The sequence below is a fragment of the Typopeltis vanoorti genome, chromosome 8, assembly GCF_054136105.1.
Source record: "Typopeltis vanoorti isolate ZY-2024b chromosome 8, IOZ_Tvanoo_1.0, whole genome shotgun sequence".
NCBI lineage: Eukaryota > Metazoa > Arthropoda > Arachnida > Uropygi > Thelyphonidae > Typopeltis > Typopeltis vanoorti.
The window spans coordinates 123,316,450-123,333,416 of NC_143556.1; the positions used below are offsets into that span (position 1 = coordinate 123,316,450).

The 16,967-nt window shown below is 34.6% G+C and overlaps 1 protein-coding gene across 4 annotated transcripts in view; it reads right to left on the bottom strand.

The window, feature by feature from the left end:
* Positions 1–16,967, bottom strand: part of LOC150104326 (protein TANC2-like) — a 360,557-nt gene that overhangs the window by 31,731 nt on the left and 311,859 nt on the right. For all 4 annotated transcript variants that reach the window (XM_090396298.1, XM_090396296.1, XM_090396297.1 and 1 more), the window contains one exon: positions 9,375–9,475. In XM_090396298.1, coding sequence (XP_090252424.1) covers positions 9,375–9,475 — 101 coding nt within the window. The remainder of the gene's footprint in view (positions 1–9,374; positions 9,476–16,967) is intronic.

A 16,967-nucleotide genomic window follows, 5' to 3' on the forward strand; every position in this document is an offset into this window, starting at 1 on the left:
AACTTAATGACAGTAAACAAACAAACAAACAAAAAAAAACTAGAATTCATGTTGGAAAATGAACACTGTGGTAACAACTGAAATACTGAAAAGACTATATATACTAAAAGTCCTACAACAGAAATGTAACATCACTAGAAGTACCGTAGCATTACTCAGATGACAAAAATCAAACAACAACAATAATAATAATAATAATAATAATAATAATAATAAACAAAAAACAATTAACAACAAAGAACTCGAAAAAATTACTAAATATCGAGATCTGGAAATTGAAGTTGGCTGGCTGTGGCTTAACACACCCAAGTCATCCCAATTGTTATCGGTGCAACTTCAAAGAAGCTATCCAACTATTTACAGCAATTAAACATCAACGAAGTGATGTTTAATTGCTGTATATGACCTACAAAAAACAGCATTACTTGGAGCAGTCCATATTTTACGACGCTATCTGACGTACTATTCTTAGATTCTTGGGTAGAATCTCAATTGTTCTGTATTACCAGTCAAAGTTTTGTTTATATGATATCTTGTTTTGACTGTGTATCAATTATGTGAATAAAATAATAATAAATTACCTTTTAGTGATCATTACGTGTTGATAAACACTAAAAACAGTTTGTTGTAAATTTTGTTGTTTTGGATAATATTTTAGGAGTTTATCTTCTCATTCAGTTAAGAGGAAATAACACCGCGGAAAAGACATGCAGTTCTCTTTTCAGAAAGATTAATAATAATGCATTCTATCTCTCTCTCTCTCTCTCTCTCTCTCTCTCTCTCTTTCTTATGAGGTTCTCTTTTCTTGTTTAAGATGGGCGATAGAAGGTTTGAAGTTGTAATGAATATGTGATAATATTGCATTAATGCAATATTACTTAAGGAATACTTAAGGAATCGCACATAGCATCATTTGAAATGTATTATTCTCATAACTAAACGAAATTAATAATGCTAGAGATGAACAACTTCATACTTCAGAAGCGCAAAACTGGAGACGGCTTGTTCTCGTAGATATCAATTTGAAATGGATAATTTATTTTCCTTTTCTTATGAAGGTGTTCCCTGTCTGCAAAGTCGGACGATTTTAAATAAACCCCAGGAGAGCTGGTACGGCACTACAGTTTAATATGAGTGTAGCGATCCAAAATTGATAGCATTGCGAAATTTTGCTGCGGATATGTTGTATATCAACATACGAACGACTAAAACTGGCTGTTCAAAAACAGAAGGACAATTTTTTTTTAGCAACAATCTATGCCGAACAAGTCTCATCGATAGCTTTCGAAATGTCAAGAGCGAAAATACACGTTTCTCCAATACGAAATACTTCATTGTAAACAGACTTCCATTGCTTCTTACATTTTCCTGTTTGGTCAAATAACCGAGTCATCCAGTGATTATGACCGATTATGAGAGAAATTATTTTTGATAAAATGGTGCAAATTTGCGGAAATTTAAGTGAACAGTATTTAATTAGGCTTCACATCCACGATTTGAAGAACCTTATCTTATCAAATAAGCAGCACCAGCGCAAGCTTTTTAAAGAGACACAAACCATTCGTTAAGGTCTACCACGAGTACGACAATGAACATGCCAATGTCGCATTGGTGTTTTTCTTCTACGTCATCGTTTGCATTGTCAACAGCGTGTGGGAAAATCAAGATTTTTTGAACAGAAAACACGAAAAAATTCAATTTTTAGCAAAGTGCACAAACGCGTTATTTTCATGTTTTTTACAAAAATGCTTCAATTCGAGTGTTTTTGGAAGACTCGAAAAAGTCATGTGGTCCGAGTCACGGTACACTTTGAAGTACTGCACCAGTCTGAGCACTGATGGAGAGGAAAAAAAGCAGCAGGAAATTTTCTAATTATTTAGTTTAATATAAATGTATATTTTTATTAGACTATTTTATTAATTAATATAAATTTAATATAATATAAATGACATGCAGAAATAAGTTATTTGCAAGCTCAATAGTAAACTGAGCGTGGAGCGTCCTCTTACGGATCTTAATTCGAGCTCATCATCAAAATATGATCATCATCATCAGGAATGCAAATACACATCCATCCATCCACCCACCCGTAACCACACACACACACACACACACACACAAAGAAACACAAGTTACGTTGCATTCCTGATGATAGATGCAAAAAGTTTAAACATGAGTAATTATCAAAATGATTCAAAATTAAAGACCACCCAGCTCCCCAGATGACAGAGATGAAACGCATGGTATACTTAAGAGGGGAGATGTGTGTGTGTGTGTGTGTGTGCGCGAGAAAGGGGGGGGAGAGAAACGCATGGTATACTTAAGAGGGGAGATGTGTGTGCGAGAGAGAGGGGAGAGTGTGTGTGTGAGAGAGAGAGAGAGATGTGCTCCATTTCAACGTCATTCAGAGCTACGCTAAGAAGACCATACTTAATCGAGAATAATTAAAGCTACACAAAATGCCAAAAATGAAACGAATTCTACATTTAAACTGCGCATGAAACCCAAATTAAGTACTTTAAGTATACCATGCGTTTTATCTCTGTCATCTGGAGAGCTGGGTGGTCTTTAATTTTGAATCATTTTGATAATTACTCATGTTTAAACTTTTTGCATCTATATTTTAAATAATTATCTATACTGCCGAAAAAACCTCGATAACTAAATCAGTTTCGACGAAGCTCTTTTATTTAAAAGACCACAATTCGAATCTCATCTCGAAGGCCAAGCTGCTTTTCAGGATTTTTCAGTTGAGGGTAAGTTTGCCGGTTTCGTACAAGAATATTATTATTATTATTATTGGTAGTAGTTTTCGATAAAATTTTAGGAGTTTATCTTCTCATTCAGTTAAGAGGAATACCGCGGAAAAGACATGCAGTTCTCTGTAGTAAGACAATACATTATATGTAGTAAGTCTATACATCTCCTGTAGTAAGAGTAGTAAGAGAGACCTCCAGGGAGTCAGAGACTCATCGAGGGAGGCCACATACTACACACACCAGCTGTCATACTTATTCTTGAATTCATTCACACTGCTTGCACACATAATATCCAAAGGCAATCCATTCCAATCACGCACCAACCATTGAGAGAAAAATTTAGCCCTCACACCATTCTTGGCGGCCTTCATTCTCAGCTTCAAGGGATGTCTTCTCGTCCTTTTCCCACCCTCCATAAACTAAAAAATTTCATCAATTGAAATCCTGTATGACCCTTTCAGAAATTTGTTAGTCTATCATACCACCCCTCTTTCTCCTGTTGGCTAGTGTCTGTGCAGTCTACAAATTCTCAATCTGTTTTCATAATCAGTATTCCACAATCCTGATATCATTTTTAACACTTTCCTTTGTACTCCCTCTAATCTATCAAAATCACAAGGGAAACAAGGATACAAGACCTGCGCACAATAGTCCAAGTGAGATCTTATCAAGGCCTTGTAAAGAGGCAAAACAACATTCTTATCTTTACATGTGAACATTCGTTTCAGCATTGCAATTATCTTTTGAGTTGTATTTGCAATCTTTGCCACATGGCTCCTGAACTTCAACTTCCTATCTATTAACATTCCAAGATCACTAGCCTCATCAGTTTCTTCTACCTTAATCCCTCCAATATAATACGATATTGGATACCTAATCATGCCGAAGTGAATGACTTTACATTTACTGACATTGAACTGACCTCCCATTTTCCCACGCCCACAATTCCAGCCTATTCAAATCATTCTGCAAACACTGCATATCTGCAGCAATCCTGATTACCCTTATCTATCTTTGCATCATCAGCAAATAACTGTATGTCGCTTGTCAAATCCTTTCCAATATCATTAATGTATAGATTGAATAACAGTGGATCAAGCACTGGTCCTTGTGATATACCACGTGTTACCTTAAACCTTGAAGACTCAGATCCCTCACCCATATACCACTTTTTGATATCTGTCAGTCAGTCATCCTCTTATGTATGCTAATATTGCATATACCAAACCCATTTTCTCCAATTTATGCAGCAGTCCGCCATGCTGTATTCTGTCAAAAGCCTTAGCAAAATCTAAAAGTATCATGGTATATTCATTCCCCTTGTCTAGTTCAATGGTAACATTGCTATAGAATGTGAGCAAGTTGCTAAAACATGACCTTCCCTTAGTAAACCCATGTTGTTCATTGCAAAGTAGGATTCACTGTCAACCCATTTCTGAATGTGGGCGCTAACCATTTTTCCAAAATCTTCATCACCAATCCTGAGATACTAATTGGTCGATAGTTGGATACATCGGTCTTTGCACCGCCCTTATGCAGTGGAATTACCATACATTCCTTCTATTCCTGCGGAATCTTCCCTGTTCTGAGATTCATATTAAACATCCTGGTCAAAAGAATGGCCAGTTCAGCTGAACACTCTTTTAGAACACGTGCTGATATTCAATCAGTTCCGATTTGCTGAATTCTTATTCAATTTGTGCAACAGCTCTAATATCTCGGCCTCACACACCTGCGTTTCTTCATCTAGTGAAGAGATAACAGTGAGCTCAATGTTGCGTTCACCAAGTTGATAATTTTAACGAAATAAGCACTCATTAACTGATCAACCTCTTCTGCATCTGTAACGCTGACGCCATCTGGATTTAGAAGAGTTATTCTTTCATATTCATTCTTTCTTTTACTTGCAAGATATCGATAGAATTATTGTGGATTGTTTTTAGCACGAAGAGCCAGTTTCTTTTCACACTCAAACGTTGCTTTCCGTACAACTGTTGTGACTATTCTAGCCTGCTACTTATAACGTTTATAACGGCCGTCATCCTTATTCAAACGGTATTCCTTCCACATCGTCCTTTTCTTACAAATCTCTTGCTTAATAATATTACACATCAATTTGACACCTGCTCTATTCTTCGAACTCTCGGGATACATTTTGATATCGCATAATTAATGTATTTTTTAAAGGCTTCCCATGCACTGTCGATATTCTTTCCATCCAGCAACCGACCCTTCCCCTGAACTCTATATACTCCTCAGTTTTTCATAATTTCCCGCTTTGTAGTTTAACATGTAACCTTTTCTGAATGCAACATTCATAAACTTAGTTACTTCCCAAGTGAATACCACATGATCACTGTCACCAACTGGAGGCAGAATAGTTACGTCTTTAACTGACACTATAATCAAACGTAACACTCTTTGACCTCGAGTTCTTTCTGTCACTTGCTGCTTGAGGAAGTTGTCCTGCAACAGCATAATAAATGCTTATTCATTCTTCTCATGAGATTTTACTGCTACCCAATCAATATTTTGATAATTAAAGTATCCCATTATGATTACTCTTTTTGCGCTTGCCTTTTCTATTTGCATGGATTTCTTCATCACCAGCAACCGATCCACTAGTAATTTGTGTTTTTAGATTCCACCTCACACCAGTCCCATCACAGTCGATACTAGTTAGTAGGTCTGATTCTGATAGCCAGGTCATACTAATTCCTACAATCTGAGGCCGCAACATATTGACTAAGGCAACAAACTCTACCCTTTAATAATTAAGGGGATACAAATCCCTTGTTGTTCAACTGCCAGTAAGCAAAACTCTAAGATTAAGAACTACGAATCTATGAATTTCATATATACCGAAAAACTATCGGCGAATCCAAGTGTAAATGACCACTTGGTAGTACAACACCAAGGAAACTTACTGGCAGTCGAACAACAAGGGATTTGTATCCCCTTAATTATTATTAAGGATGCCAGAAAAATAGCCGTTTGGCTTTCAATTTATGTTATAAACTATAAACTCTACCCTTTGTTTATCAGAGACTTCTAATCCGAAACTCGGATTTTTCATCTGTAACGAGACAAACTCGACAATAGAATACACAAAACTTAAACATAGAAATATATATTTAGGCATAAATCACCTTATACTGAAATTATGGGTATGACACTGAATATCCATATAGAAAACGCTCTGTGGTTTGAAAGATTTAGGTTCGAATTTCCGTATCGGACATGAAGAACCTTTTCTTTTCCTTCCGAAATATCGGAATTTAATCCTGCAAACCAGCGATATATGCAATTTTCCGGGCAATGCAGATAAGATTAACTGCCTTCTCCTAAGTAGTGTCAGGTTTTAAAGAAGCCGAGTCACTTGACCGCCATAGGCCATTGAACCTAACACGAAAGGGAAGATGGGATTTAATGAGATGCGTACTATAGTTTTAAAGCAGAAACTATATCTTGCTTTCGTGAAATATAAACTAACCACAAATAATTACCTTTTTTATTTCTGGCACTTCGATAAACACTGTTATATTCCACATGACATGACTGTAACGTATCACTAATCAAAAATGCGATTCATTTGTTGAAATGAAATGAACCATTCGAAAAGGTACTTCCTAAAGGCAATTTGCATTTTGTCTTTTATAGAGAACAATAATTGTTTTTAATCATCCCATTCACACCATGGCTACAAACCAATATTATATTAGAATTTTAGTGTATTGAGGATTATCTGAGAACTCGCTCTAGAGATTGAAAACACGGTAGTTTTAAATCTATTTCAATCAATATATTTAAACTCTTTACTGTCGAGTATTATTCAAATGTTCTCTACTATTGCATCTTTCTATTCATTACATTATTTTAACACTTTACTGAATTATCATTTTCGTATATCATATTTTCACTTCGTTAACCATCCTAAGAAAATTCAAATGTCCAGTTCTGGTTAGACGAATTTTACAATTAGCACTGTACCATATGTATCTTATAAACAGAGTTCGTTATTTCCTTTTCTACCCCTTTATGTTGCGCTTCATAAAACTTAACCATCATTACTGTTCGCTAATCTAGTAGGAATGTATATTACATAATTGTTTGAGCGAGTTACAAAACACTGAATCTTTCTTCATTTAGATATTTATATGCAAAACGTTCAATTTAAGCCAGTCTTCTTTCACTCATTCAGGGCCATATTCGAATATAATTGTTCAATTATATTCGAATATAAAGTATTGAATTGATGAGAAAAATAGATGTTATCATCCTGAAGATGAATTATACTTTCCACTCTCCAAAAAAAATCTATGAAAAATATTACAGTGTTTACGATTATGAATAAATTCCGAGTCGATTCAAGAGTTCTCTGTAGGTGAAAAGAAATGGCATGTTTTTATTTATTGTTATTGAAAGTGGAAGAACAAAATTATCTGAATAAGAAGTTTAAATAGACTTTGAAGTTTTCTTTGAAGTTCTTTGCCTGAATAAGGTTGAACGGCTGAACAACATCTTATATGCTGCAGAATAATAATAATCGATTATTTTCCTGTTATATTTGTCCATGTTGTGGTATACTGTACCAGCTTCATCCCGGAAGCTTGAGATAAACTTATCTGATGACAATATTGGCTAATTTTAATAACATCAATCAATACATGGGACAGCCTTGTAATCAGATACATAGCAGGGATAAATGTCTGAACACAAATCGATTTGGACGCACTTGATCGTAAAACACGAAAATTAATGACAATGAATCATGGATTGCATCCAAGCAGTAATGTTGACAGATTATACCTTCCCACGAAAAGTGAAGGATGTGGACTTTTACAAGTCAAGCAAACAATAGAAGAAGAAAAGCGAGTATTTAATAATTACTTCAAGATGAGCAGAGTTAATTTAAAATAACATTAATTGAAGTTCACAGAAAAAAGTAGTGAATTTGGTAGATTAGAAAAATCAATATAAGTTGAACGAATTTGCAAAAAAGATAAGAGGGTTGAAAAAATAAACAGCTCCATGGTCACTATTTGAAAGACATTGGAGGGAAAGTTGACATTCACTAATAACAATGCATCAGCAGGGAACCATCAAGAAAGAGAGAGAGAGATCTGATACTTGCTGCTCAAGATCAAAACATCAGTAATGATAACAAATGTCTTTTTGCTTAGAGAAAAAGAAGAACCAGTAGGCCGTTTGATTAGTTCTTGCAGCAATATTATACAGACAGACTACAAGTCGAGTAACAAACGCTTTACAATGGAACGTGTTGGAATTATGGTTTCCCACCTTGCAAAACTCTTAGGAACACACAGTTGAAAAAGTAATCGAAAATGCGATGATATTACAGGACTAAAATTCAGACAGATAGTTATCTGGAATATAATATGCGATACATCCCTTTAGTTGAATACTAGTATATGTTGTGTATTGATATAGAAACACGAGGAGAACAATACAATAAAAAAAGTGCATGAAAAATTGACCAAGTATAGAGATCTGAAGATCGAAATTCATCGAATATGAAACGAAAGAGCAACAACAGCTCCAATTGTCATAGGAGCTCCGAGAACAAATACCAAGATTTGTTCAGAAATAATATACTTGGGAAAAGCTGAGCGTTCGAAATATAACACCATTATATATCCGGCAAACAACTATTCAGAACGTCTCACATTATATGACGATTCTAATAAATTCTTAGGCCTTTAATAAGGCCCAAATTGGAGAATATCTGCCAAAGATTTGATTATGTCGGTACACGTTTCTTATAGTCTTTGTTAATTGTGTTAATTGAAATAATAATAATAATAATGAAACACGAGATTATGGAAGCTAACTGTGGTTATCTACATCTAAATATAAGCTAAGGAGTGAAAAGATAAGCCTTAGCCTCAATACGACATGTTTATGTCGTATTATTGAGACTATGAAAAGTCTATGGACAGCTAATAATTCTAAATGTGATTTAGAGCATTGGCTGCGAAAAATATTAATATTCTTGAGTGCTCGAAATCTTCCATTTCTTTGGAAATATCAGAAATACTGTAATATACTCAGAAAACCCGATAAAAACGATAAACGCTTCTGAAAGAACTTCAAATAGAAAGAGCAAATCTAGGAAGAAATTCCATTGGATGAATACACAGTAACAGCCTTCTTGGATAAACTGACAAACTGAAACGCCTTCGGGAGAGGGACAGAAGTAATGCTTCCTGTAAATTTCAGACTAAGTCCGCAAGGTAAACGTAACTACAAAGGAAAAATGGGCAAAAAAGCGGCATATCATTGAACGCTTTGTTTAGAAAAGTTTTATTCGCTTTTTTTTAGTGAAATATGCTCGATTTTCTAAAGAATTACAGAGAACAACTTTTGGTATGTGTGTGAATAACATACACAGTGTATCACATTGTGAAATAAAGTGGCATTTTCTGACAGATAACAGACTAATTTGGAAGAAACTGTCGATAAAAAGTTTAGTAATAGCATAAACTTATCATGTAATAGTATCCTGTTTTCCGATACCCCTTGAGGGTACTTACAAGGAATTTGACGCTGAAATAATAAATACTACAGGCATTCAAATCATTGCGAACTACTTACCCTAGTTCTCGTTTGGCACGTGAACGGGCATAATAACCCTCAAAGGATTTCGGTTTGATTTTAATTGCCTGGTCTGCTGCGTCAATAGCTGCTTCCAGATCCTGCAAATACAAATTAATCTTCGTTAAAAGTGCAAAGTTATAGCTATTTTATTAAAAACAAAATAACAAATATCTGCTCTTATTCGATTTATACCAAGTAGGCTAACTATGTTTCCACGCTGAAACTTCCAAAGTTTCAAAAGAGTTTCAGAAATTACCAAAAATTAGTATTCCGCAAGCGTCGATTTCGTATTGAATCACGTAAAACAAGCAAACTCTTTTGCTTTCTCGTGTGTTTAAGTGTTTTTATACTTGCTTTTGATTAAACACCTCTCTTATCCGACAGCTTTTTTTCCCCCGAATTGTTGGTTTTCACCACAGTGCAGGTAGAAACTTTGGGAATTAGTAGCTCATGTTTGAATATTATGTAAAATTCGTAAAAGAACTTTTAATTCATGGGGAAATCTTAATGAACAAAACAGCCTAAGGGAATTCGAATTAGCTTTATTGATATTTCTATTAATAACAGGTTGAAGATTTTTAGCTCGTTTCTTCATTTATTATTGCTTTGATGTATTTAATATGACCGAATCTACTTTTGAAATTATTTTTCATTTTGCACATATATGAAACTCTTGGATAATACACATTGTTGCCCAGAAACAGAGACGAAAGTTCTGATAATGCCTGCCTTCAACGAAAATGTGTTTTTCTTATGAAGCTTGCAGAACCTCTGCAGATGACGTAAAATTTTCTCTCTGTTTAAAATTACATAAGCGCAACACGTCAAGTGTTCATTGGATTTGGGATTCATTTGGTTATATTCAAATGTTATGGGTGGAAAGACCACAGATTGTGAAGTCAGTGAATAAAATAGTGATCGGGTGTTTTATATATTATTCATCTCTATTTTTTTTAATGAAACCCCTGAGATTAAATAAATTAAGGCATTTAAATAGTTATTAAATATGCCATTTGTTTCTAAGTAATTGATGGAGCTTATTTAAGTTATAAATTTAAACTTGTAATGTGCAGTAATTAATGTCCTAGGGAAAATTATTTCATTATGAATTTAAAATAAATATCAATATACTTTAAATCGCGAAATTTATACTCTTTTCTTTCATTTAGAAAAATTCAATTTTGTTAATTTTATAGTATGCCGTTGACGTAATCGCAAAATAAATAAATAAATAAATAAATAAAATAATAATAATAATAATAATAAAAATGGAGTAATGCGAAAAACTCGACAAAAAGAAAAAACTAAATAAATAAAATCAACCAATATATCATTTTTTTTTCTCTTCTGGAAGATTAAAATAATTAGCTATTACAATATAAGATAAATGCCTTTTAGGCGCTTTCATCTTTTTTTAGTCATTTTTATTCAAAAGGAGTCCGAGTGGCTTTGCACTTCGCAACCATATGCCTGGGGAAGGAGTGTCCTAGGTTCGATTTCCGTCCACGACGCGAGGAGCTTAAGGATCTTCCTTAGCAGGGTTTTTTCCCGCAGTTAATCTGGGGTTTTTCATCCCACAAGCAGGCGAACCGGTCGTGGACACACACAGTCAGGAATACTGACCCAGCCATAGGCCTGATTCGTCAGCTATGCCGGTTCTGGAGCCCAGATAAAATTTGGGGGACTTAGATGGTGCTGTACATTCCCGTCAAAGGGAACTTACGTTGTATCATCACATGGAAATTAATTAATTATTCAAAAGGGAAAAAAAATCATTTTTTTTCCAAGTAGCCGGTCAGGATAGCGTATGCTAGTTGTGGTTTAGAATTATCGTCGTAATTTATACTTTGTATTAATATTAATTAATAATTAATTGCTTAATATTTTGGTTAAAATCGGTTTACTAAATAATTATATCTGTTTTGTATGATAAGAAAATGTAAGACAATTAAAATAATTTGTAAGATGATGAAAATATTTATATTTGACTTGTATGAGATGAAAAAATCCTAAATCAGACTTATCTCAAAATGGGTTTTCTTGCTGGTATTCATAACTTTTGAATTTAAGAAAATGCACTGTTCTTGACTAACTCTGAAAAATTTTTAATTTAAGAGAAATTAAAGTAAACTTAAATAAAAATCTTTGCCACACAGAATAAGATGCATATGAACTTCCTTTTATTTGTAAAATAGATTTGTGTTCTTTTTAGCAATGCGAAGGTCTGAAACATACAAGTAATATAAGCTAATATTAATTGTAATAATAAACATACAAGTAATATACGCTAGCCACTGACTCAGCATGGCTGGCTGAGTGGTTAGCATATCCGCTCTCCTGCCAAAAGGCTGTGGGTTCGAATCCCGCCTGGGGCATGGATGTTTGTGATTGTCTGTGAAAATACTAGTGGTGGTGATCGGCAGTAGATAGCGTTGGTGTAGTTGCGGTCGGTTGGTGGAGACAGAGTTGTAGAGCAGTGTCAAATAATAATAATAAACAAATTCATTACTGTGAATACAATCATTTATTTCAGAATGTACTTTTAGATATTGTGTTCGACTCTCTCCTAGAACTGCCTTCCTTTTGGGTTTTCCTCTGCACTGGAGAACTGAGCGATGAAATAAAAACTAGGGTTTTGTAATTCGTAATTGAATTAGGTCAACTGCTTTTAACACGTTCACTGCCAATCACGTGATATCGCGCGATGCGAGTTCTCACCAAACGGCCGATCACGCGTTATCGCGTTGACGTCGTTAACTAAATAAAAAAATAAAAAAATTTGGCCACCACACGAAATTCCAATTTTCAGCTTGGCAATGAACGATATCGCGCGATCACGCGATGCGAGCTCACCCCAAACATCCGATCACACGTTATCGCGTGAACGTCGCTAACTAAATGCGAAGAAATTAAAAAAATTGGCCACCACATGAAATTCCAATTTTCAGCTTGGCAATGAAAGTGTTAAAGTAAGCTCGCTCAGTCCACGCTCATGTATCTTTCCATTGCTGGGGAGCAACCTTCAAGTGTAGCGTTGTTACAGTGCACCAACATACTAGCTATAACTGAAAGGCAGCATTTCGATATCATCCCAAAGTAAGGCACATTACAAGACATGATGAGCAACAAAGTTCGTCGGTTCTTTAGCGTTACAAACATTACTGCTAAAGTACAGACAGAATGATGACTGCATCCCTCCAGGAGATCTTTTTAATTCATATAAGATTAATAAATAAATATTAATATAGTATTTTATTGATATATTCTATATGAACATAGCATATTAATTAATATTAATATATTAATTATTTAATATTAATTAAACACTATTCGTTATTCCCGCTTCCTATGCAGGGTCCGCGTGTTACTTAGATACTTCTTGTTAGTACCACTCCAACCGACTGTCGCCTGGGCTGGGGGAGGGATATATTTTTGACTGCAGCAGCGTATGTTCACGGGCCGGTTTGCCTGCTTGCGGGATAAAACACGCCAGATTAATTGGCGGAAAAAACCCTACTGACCGTGCCCAAGACCGGTTAACTTGGCTATGCCTGAGGAAGATCCTCAAATTCCTCACGTCTACAACGGGAATCGAACCTGGGACACTCCTTCGCCAATCATATGGTAGCGAAGCCCAAAGCCACTAGGCTAACCGCGCGGACAATAAATGAATATTAATAATAATTTTATTTATTTCACAGCGATTTACATATGTACACTAAACACCTTGAGCTGCATTTCAGCATATTCTTTTACAAAATCTGAAACGCAGTGCTGCATGCGTTTTCTATTTTGTATATTTATAGTAATTTTTCATCTAATAATTAGTTTCGTATTTATTATTTTTTTTTTTAGCTAAATTACTGATTGAGGAAACTTAATCAAGGTGGGTTAGGATAATTGCACAGAGAAGGTTGAAGATAATTAAACTATAAAGGTTGAACATGGTTAGTCAATACTAATACTACTACTTCTAATAATAATAAGTCCATACTACATTTTTAAAATAAATATACGCTACTCGGTAAGAAGTCAACGGACACTTAGTGTGAGGAACAAACAATCATGGCGCCCACCTGAATAAGATGTAGGAGCTCCTTTCGCTGCGATGATTGAATCAATCGTACGGATCATACTTTCCACAAGCGTACGATAGCGATCAATGAGAATTTTGGACAATTCTTCCTGTAAGCATGTAATGAGGTCCTGAACTGTTGGAAGGCGGATTTCATTTGACCTCTCCCGATGCTCCATTTCATCCCATAGATGTTCATTAGGGTTGAGATCAGGGCTCTGTGGAGGCCAGTGAAGTGTGGTAACGTTCATGTCCACAAACCAACCACGCAGTTACAGCAGTAGCAGCCATATGACAGGATGCATTGTCTTTCTGAATGAGACAATGATCATTTCCGTAGAAATGTCACAAAGTATGAAGCATTTCATTTGTCCAGAATGTTCAGATGCTTCTAGTGGTTCAATATTCGTGGCACCACAAGCAGAGGTCCGAAGCCAAACCAGGACCATACCATCACACCGCCATCTCCGAATTGCGTTGGAGTTACACAATCCTGGTAAGAGACGCAACATCCAAACCGCTCATCTACGGTAAAAAGAGTATGGCGTGATTCGTCGCTCCATAACACAGCTTTCCAAGATTCCAAGTACACCACTAAAGACGACGCTGCATGTTCGTTCGGGTAATGCAGCATCGTCTTTAGTGGTGTATATTTACCAGAAATAATCGTTCGGGTAAATTGCGGTCCTACCATGGAAACTAATGTTACGGACCTTGCCTCTGAATGTTTTTGTGTAGATTCGTGTTCCTGTTGATGTTCGGGGCGTCACATTCAACGTGTCGGCCAACGAATGGCAGTTTTACATATTACATATCTACATATAAAAAAAAAATAATAATAAAAGGTCTGAAAAATTAAAAAGGAAATCGCTTGTCCGTTGTCCGAAAGTTAAGCTTATAAACTACATAAAGACAAAAGAATGTCATTATAGTGATGCATGAAAACTATGATCACTATATAATTATGATTGCTGTTATTATAATACTGATAGAAAGCAATTTATTTTCCTACTTCCTACTAACTATCATTCACATAACCCTACGATCACGTTCGGTGAGTGTGGTGGGTCCACTGCAGGTAGCACTTACAGTTGACTCCCTGCTCTTCCATCTCACCATGGTATCACTGATTGTTGACTAGTATGGCCCAATTTGTCTACAAATTGCTAAACAGGTAGATCTGTTTATTTCGAACTGCGTCAGTTTCTTTCTCGCAGCCGTTTCACTCAGACGCAGTTGCACTGACTTGAGAGAATCATATTCATCTCATTTACGAGTCGTATACCATCTATAAACACATAACTCTCTAAATTGCACGATGTACCTTACCCTTGGACTGTCCTTTGACTTCTATTCATTCTATATCAAGCAGTGTATGTATGTATGTACCAACTATCCAAGTTATCGTGTCCAAAGTATCGTGTTGTTTTACCTTGTGCGATAACTCTGGTTTTAGTAGAACTGGTTTCTCGAGTATAGGGAACTTTTTCTATTATATATAATACAGTAATAGAAAAACAAAACATCTGGTATCGAATAGTTTAAAACGTTCTTAGAGAAGGCAAACATATTACAAGTATAATGAATACATCACGCGAAGGTTATAACTCTGTTTGGGGGTTGAATTAGCAATGATGCTCACAGCATTAATTCGAGATGCATAAACCAACTAATATCGGCGTTGGTTCTTGATATTATGATTATTTAGTTTGCGAATTTCCTCTAAACAAAGATTATGAGCACAACATACACCGTAATAAAGAGAGTTAAATTATGTTAGAACTGACTTCTTATCTCAAATTTGATTCAGTTTCATCTTTGTCCATTTATGAAATACCTTTTCTCCTTCAAGTCATTCTCTGTAAATCACATGTATTAATAGTGACGTGTTCAAAGAATATTTCTGCCAATATCCTGATAAATCGCAGTTCTAAGTTTTTATACTTATGTCGATACGGTTTACCTACTTTTTCTTATATCAGAGCAACAATTAAAAAAAAAATAAAAAATAAAAAAAGCTGGCGAGAATGGAAATGGATTCTCCTGAGAGATAATAATTAAATTTTCTCCATTAACATGGAATCATTTATTCAGGTCCACGCATGACCCATTTCTTAAAAGCAGAATTCTCGGTTCACCGGAAGATAATGAAAGTGCGTTTGTTACTCTGAACTCTTGAAATCATTTAAAATGAAGAAAAGAGGAACGAAATGGCACCATAAACACAAGTAATTATCGGAAAACAATAACATGAAGAGGGTTAATTCTTCCCAGCGGACCTGCTGTTTAACTAAAGTGTCAAAAGCTGTCACCATTGCATTATATTCTAAGAAGATCTTCTTAAGAACAGTGATAATTCATAATTTCGAGCACACATATAGACATCACGGAAGCCCCAACTTCTTTATTACAATGCAAGGAACATTCTCCGAGGAATATTAAATATGCAGAATATTAAACTTAGGTCAAGAACATTTCTAAAACAAGTGCAAATTAAAAAAAATTTTTTTTTAAATTAAAAATAAATGGTCTGACAAATTAAAAAGGAAATCGCTTGTCAGTTGTCTCCAAAAGTTAAGCTTATAAACTACATAAAGACAAAAGAATGTCATTACAGTGATGCATGAAAATCTACAATCAATATATAATTATGATTGCTGTTATTATAATACTGATAGAAAGCAATCATTTTCCTACTAACTATTAAATAAAATTTTAGAAATTAGTTATTTCAAAAAAAAAAAAAAAAAAACATTATATCATTTGTATAGTTTAATTAAGTAGTTTATTATTTAATTAATTAATTCGGAAGTATGCAGCATAAGTTGTATATTGTACAACTTATGCTGCATACTTCGTACAATCAATTACAATCAATTGAGGCAGCTTCTTTATTTTTACCAAATGATACTGTTTAATATTTGGAAATATTCATTAAGACTGAAAAGGAAAAATATATATATTTAATTAGTTTCATTTATTTTAAAGACAGTTTAAGTAAAAAATGATCTGAAACTAGATAATCAATCCTGATTAAAAATACATATTTTTATTTAATTAATTGATTTTAGTTAATAATTTACTTATTATTAATATGTTTTTATTTAAATATTTTAAAATAAAATATTTGCAGTTATTGTGAAAGGTTTGATACAAATGAGCTTTTTTTTTTAATGATTACTGAATGGAACTCGTTCTATTTATCATTTATGATGCAGAGATATTTATAATTTTAGACCGTAGTTAGTAAGATGCATGTCTGCCAGATAGAAGGTTGCTTAGAATACCGCAGTCAACTCTATCAGGCCACAATATATTATCAGTATCAACTGCATGTGTTATCGGGATAGTCTGTCTATTTGATGAAAGCCAAAAGAACCTGAACTTTTTGCAAAATGACTGTCAAATCTGATTAAAATCCATTCCACCTCCTTTTTTTTTTCTTTTTCTTCAAACAAGTAATATGTCGGTTTTCTCGTTCAGCTACCGAAATGACACTCAGCGGGAGAAACCAA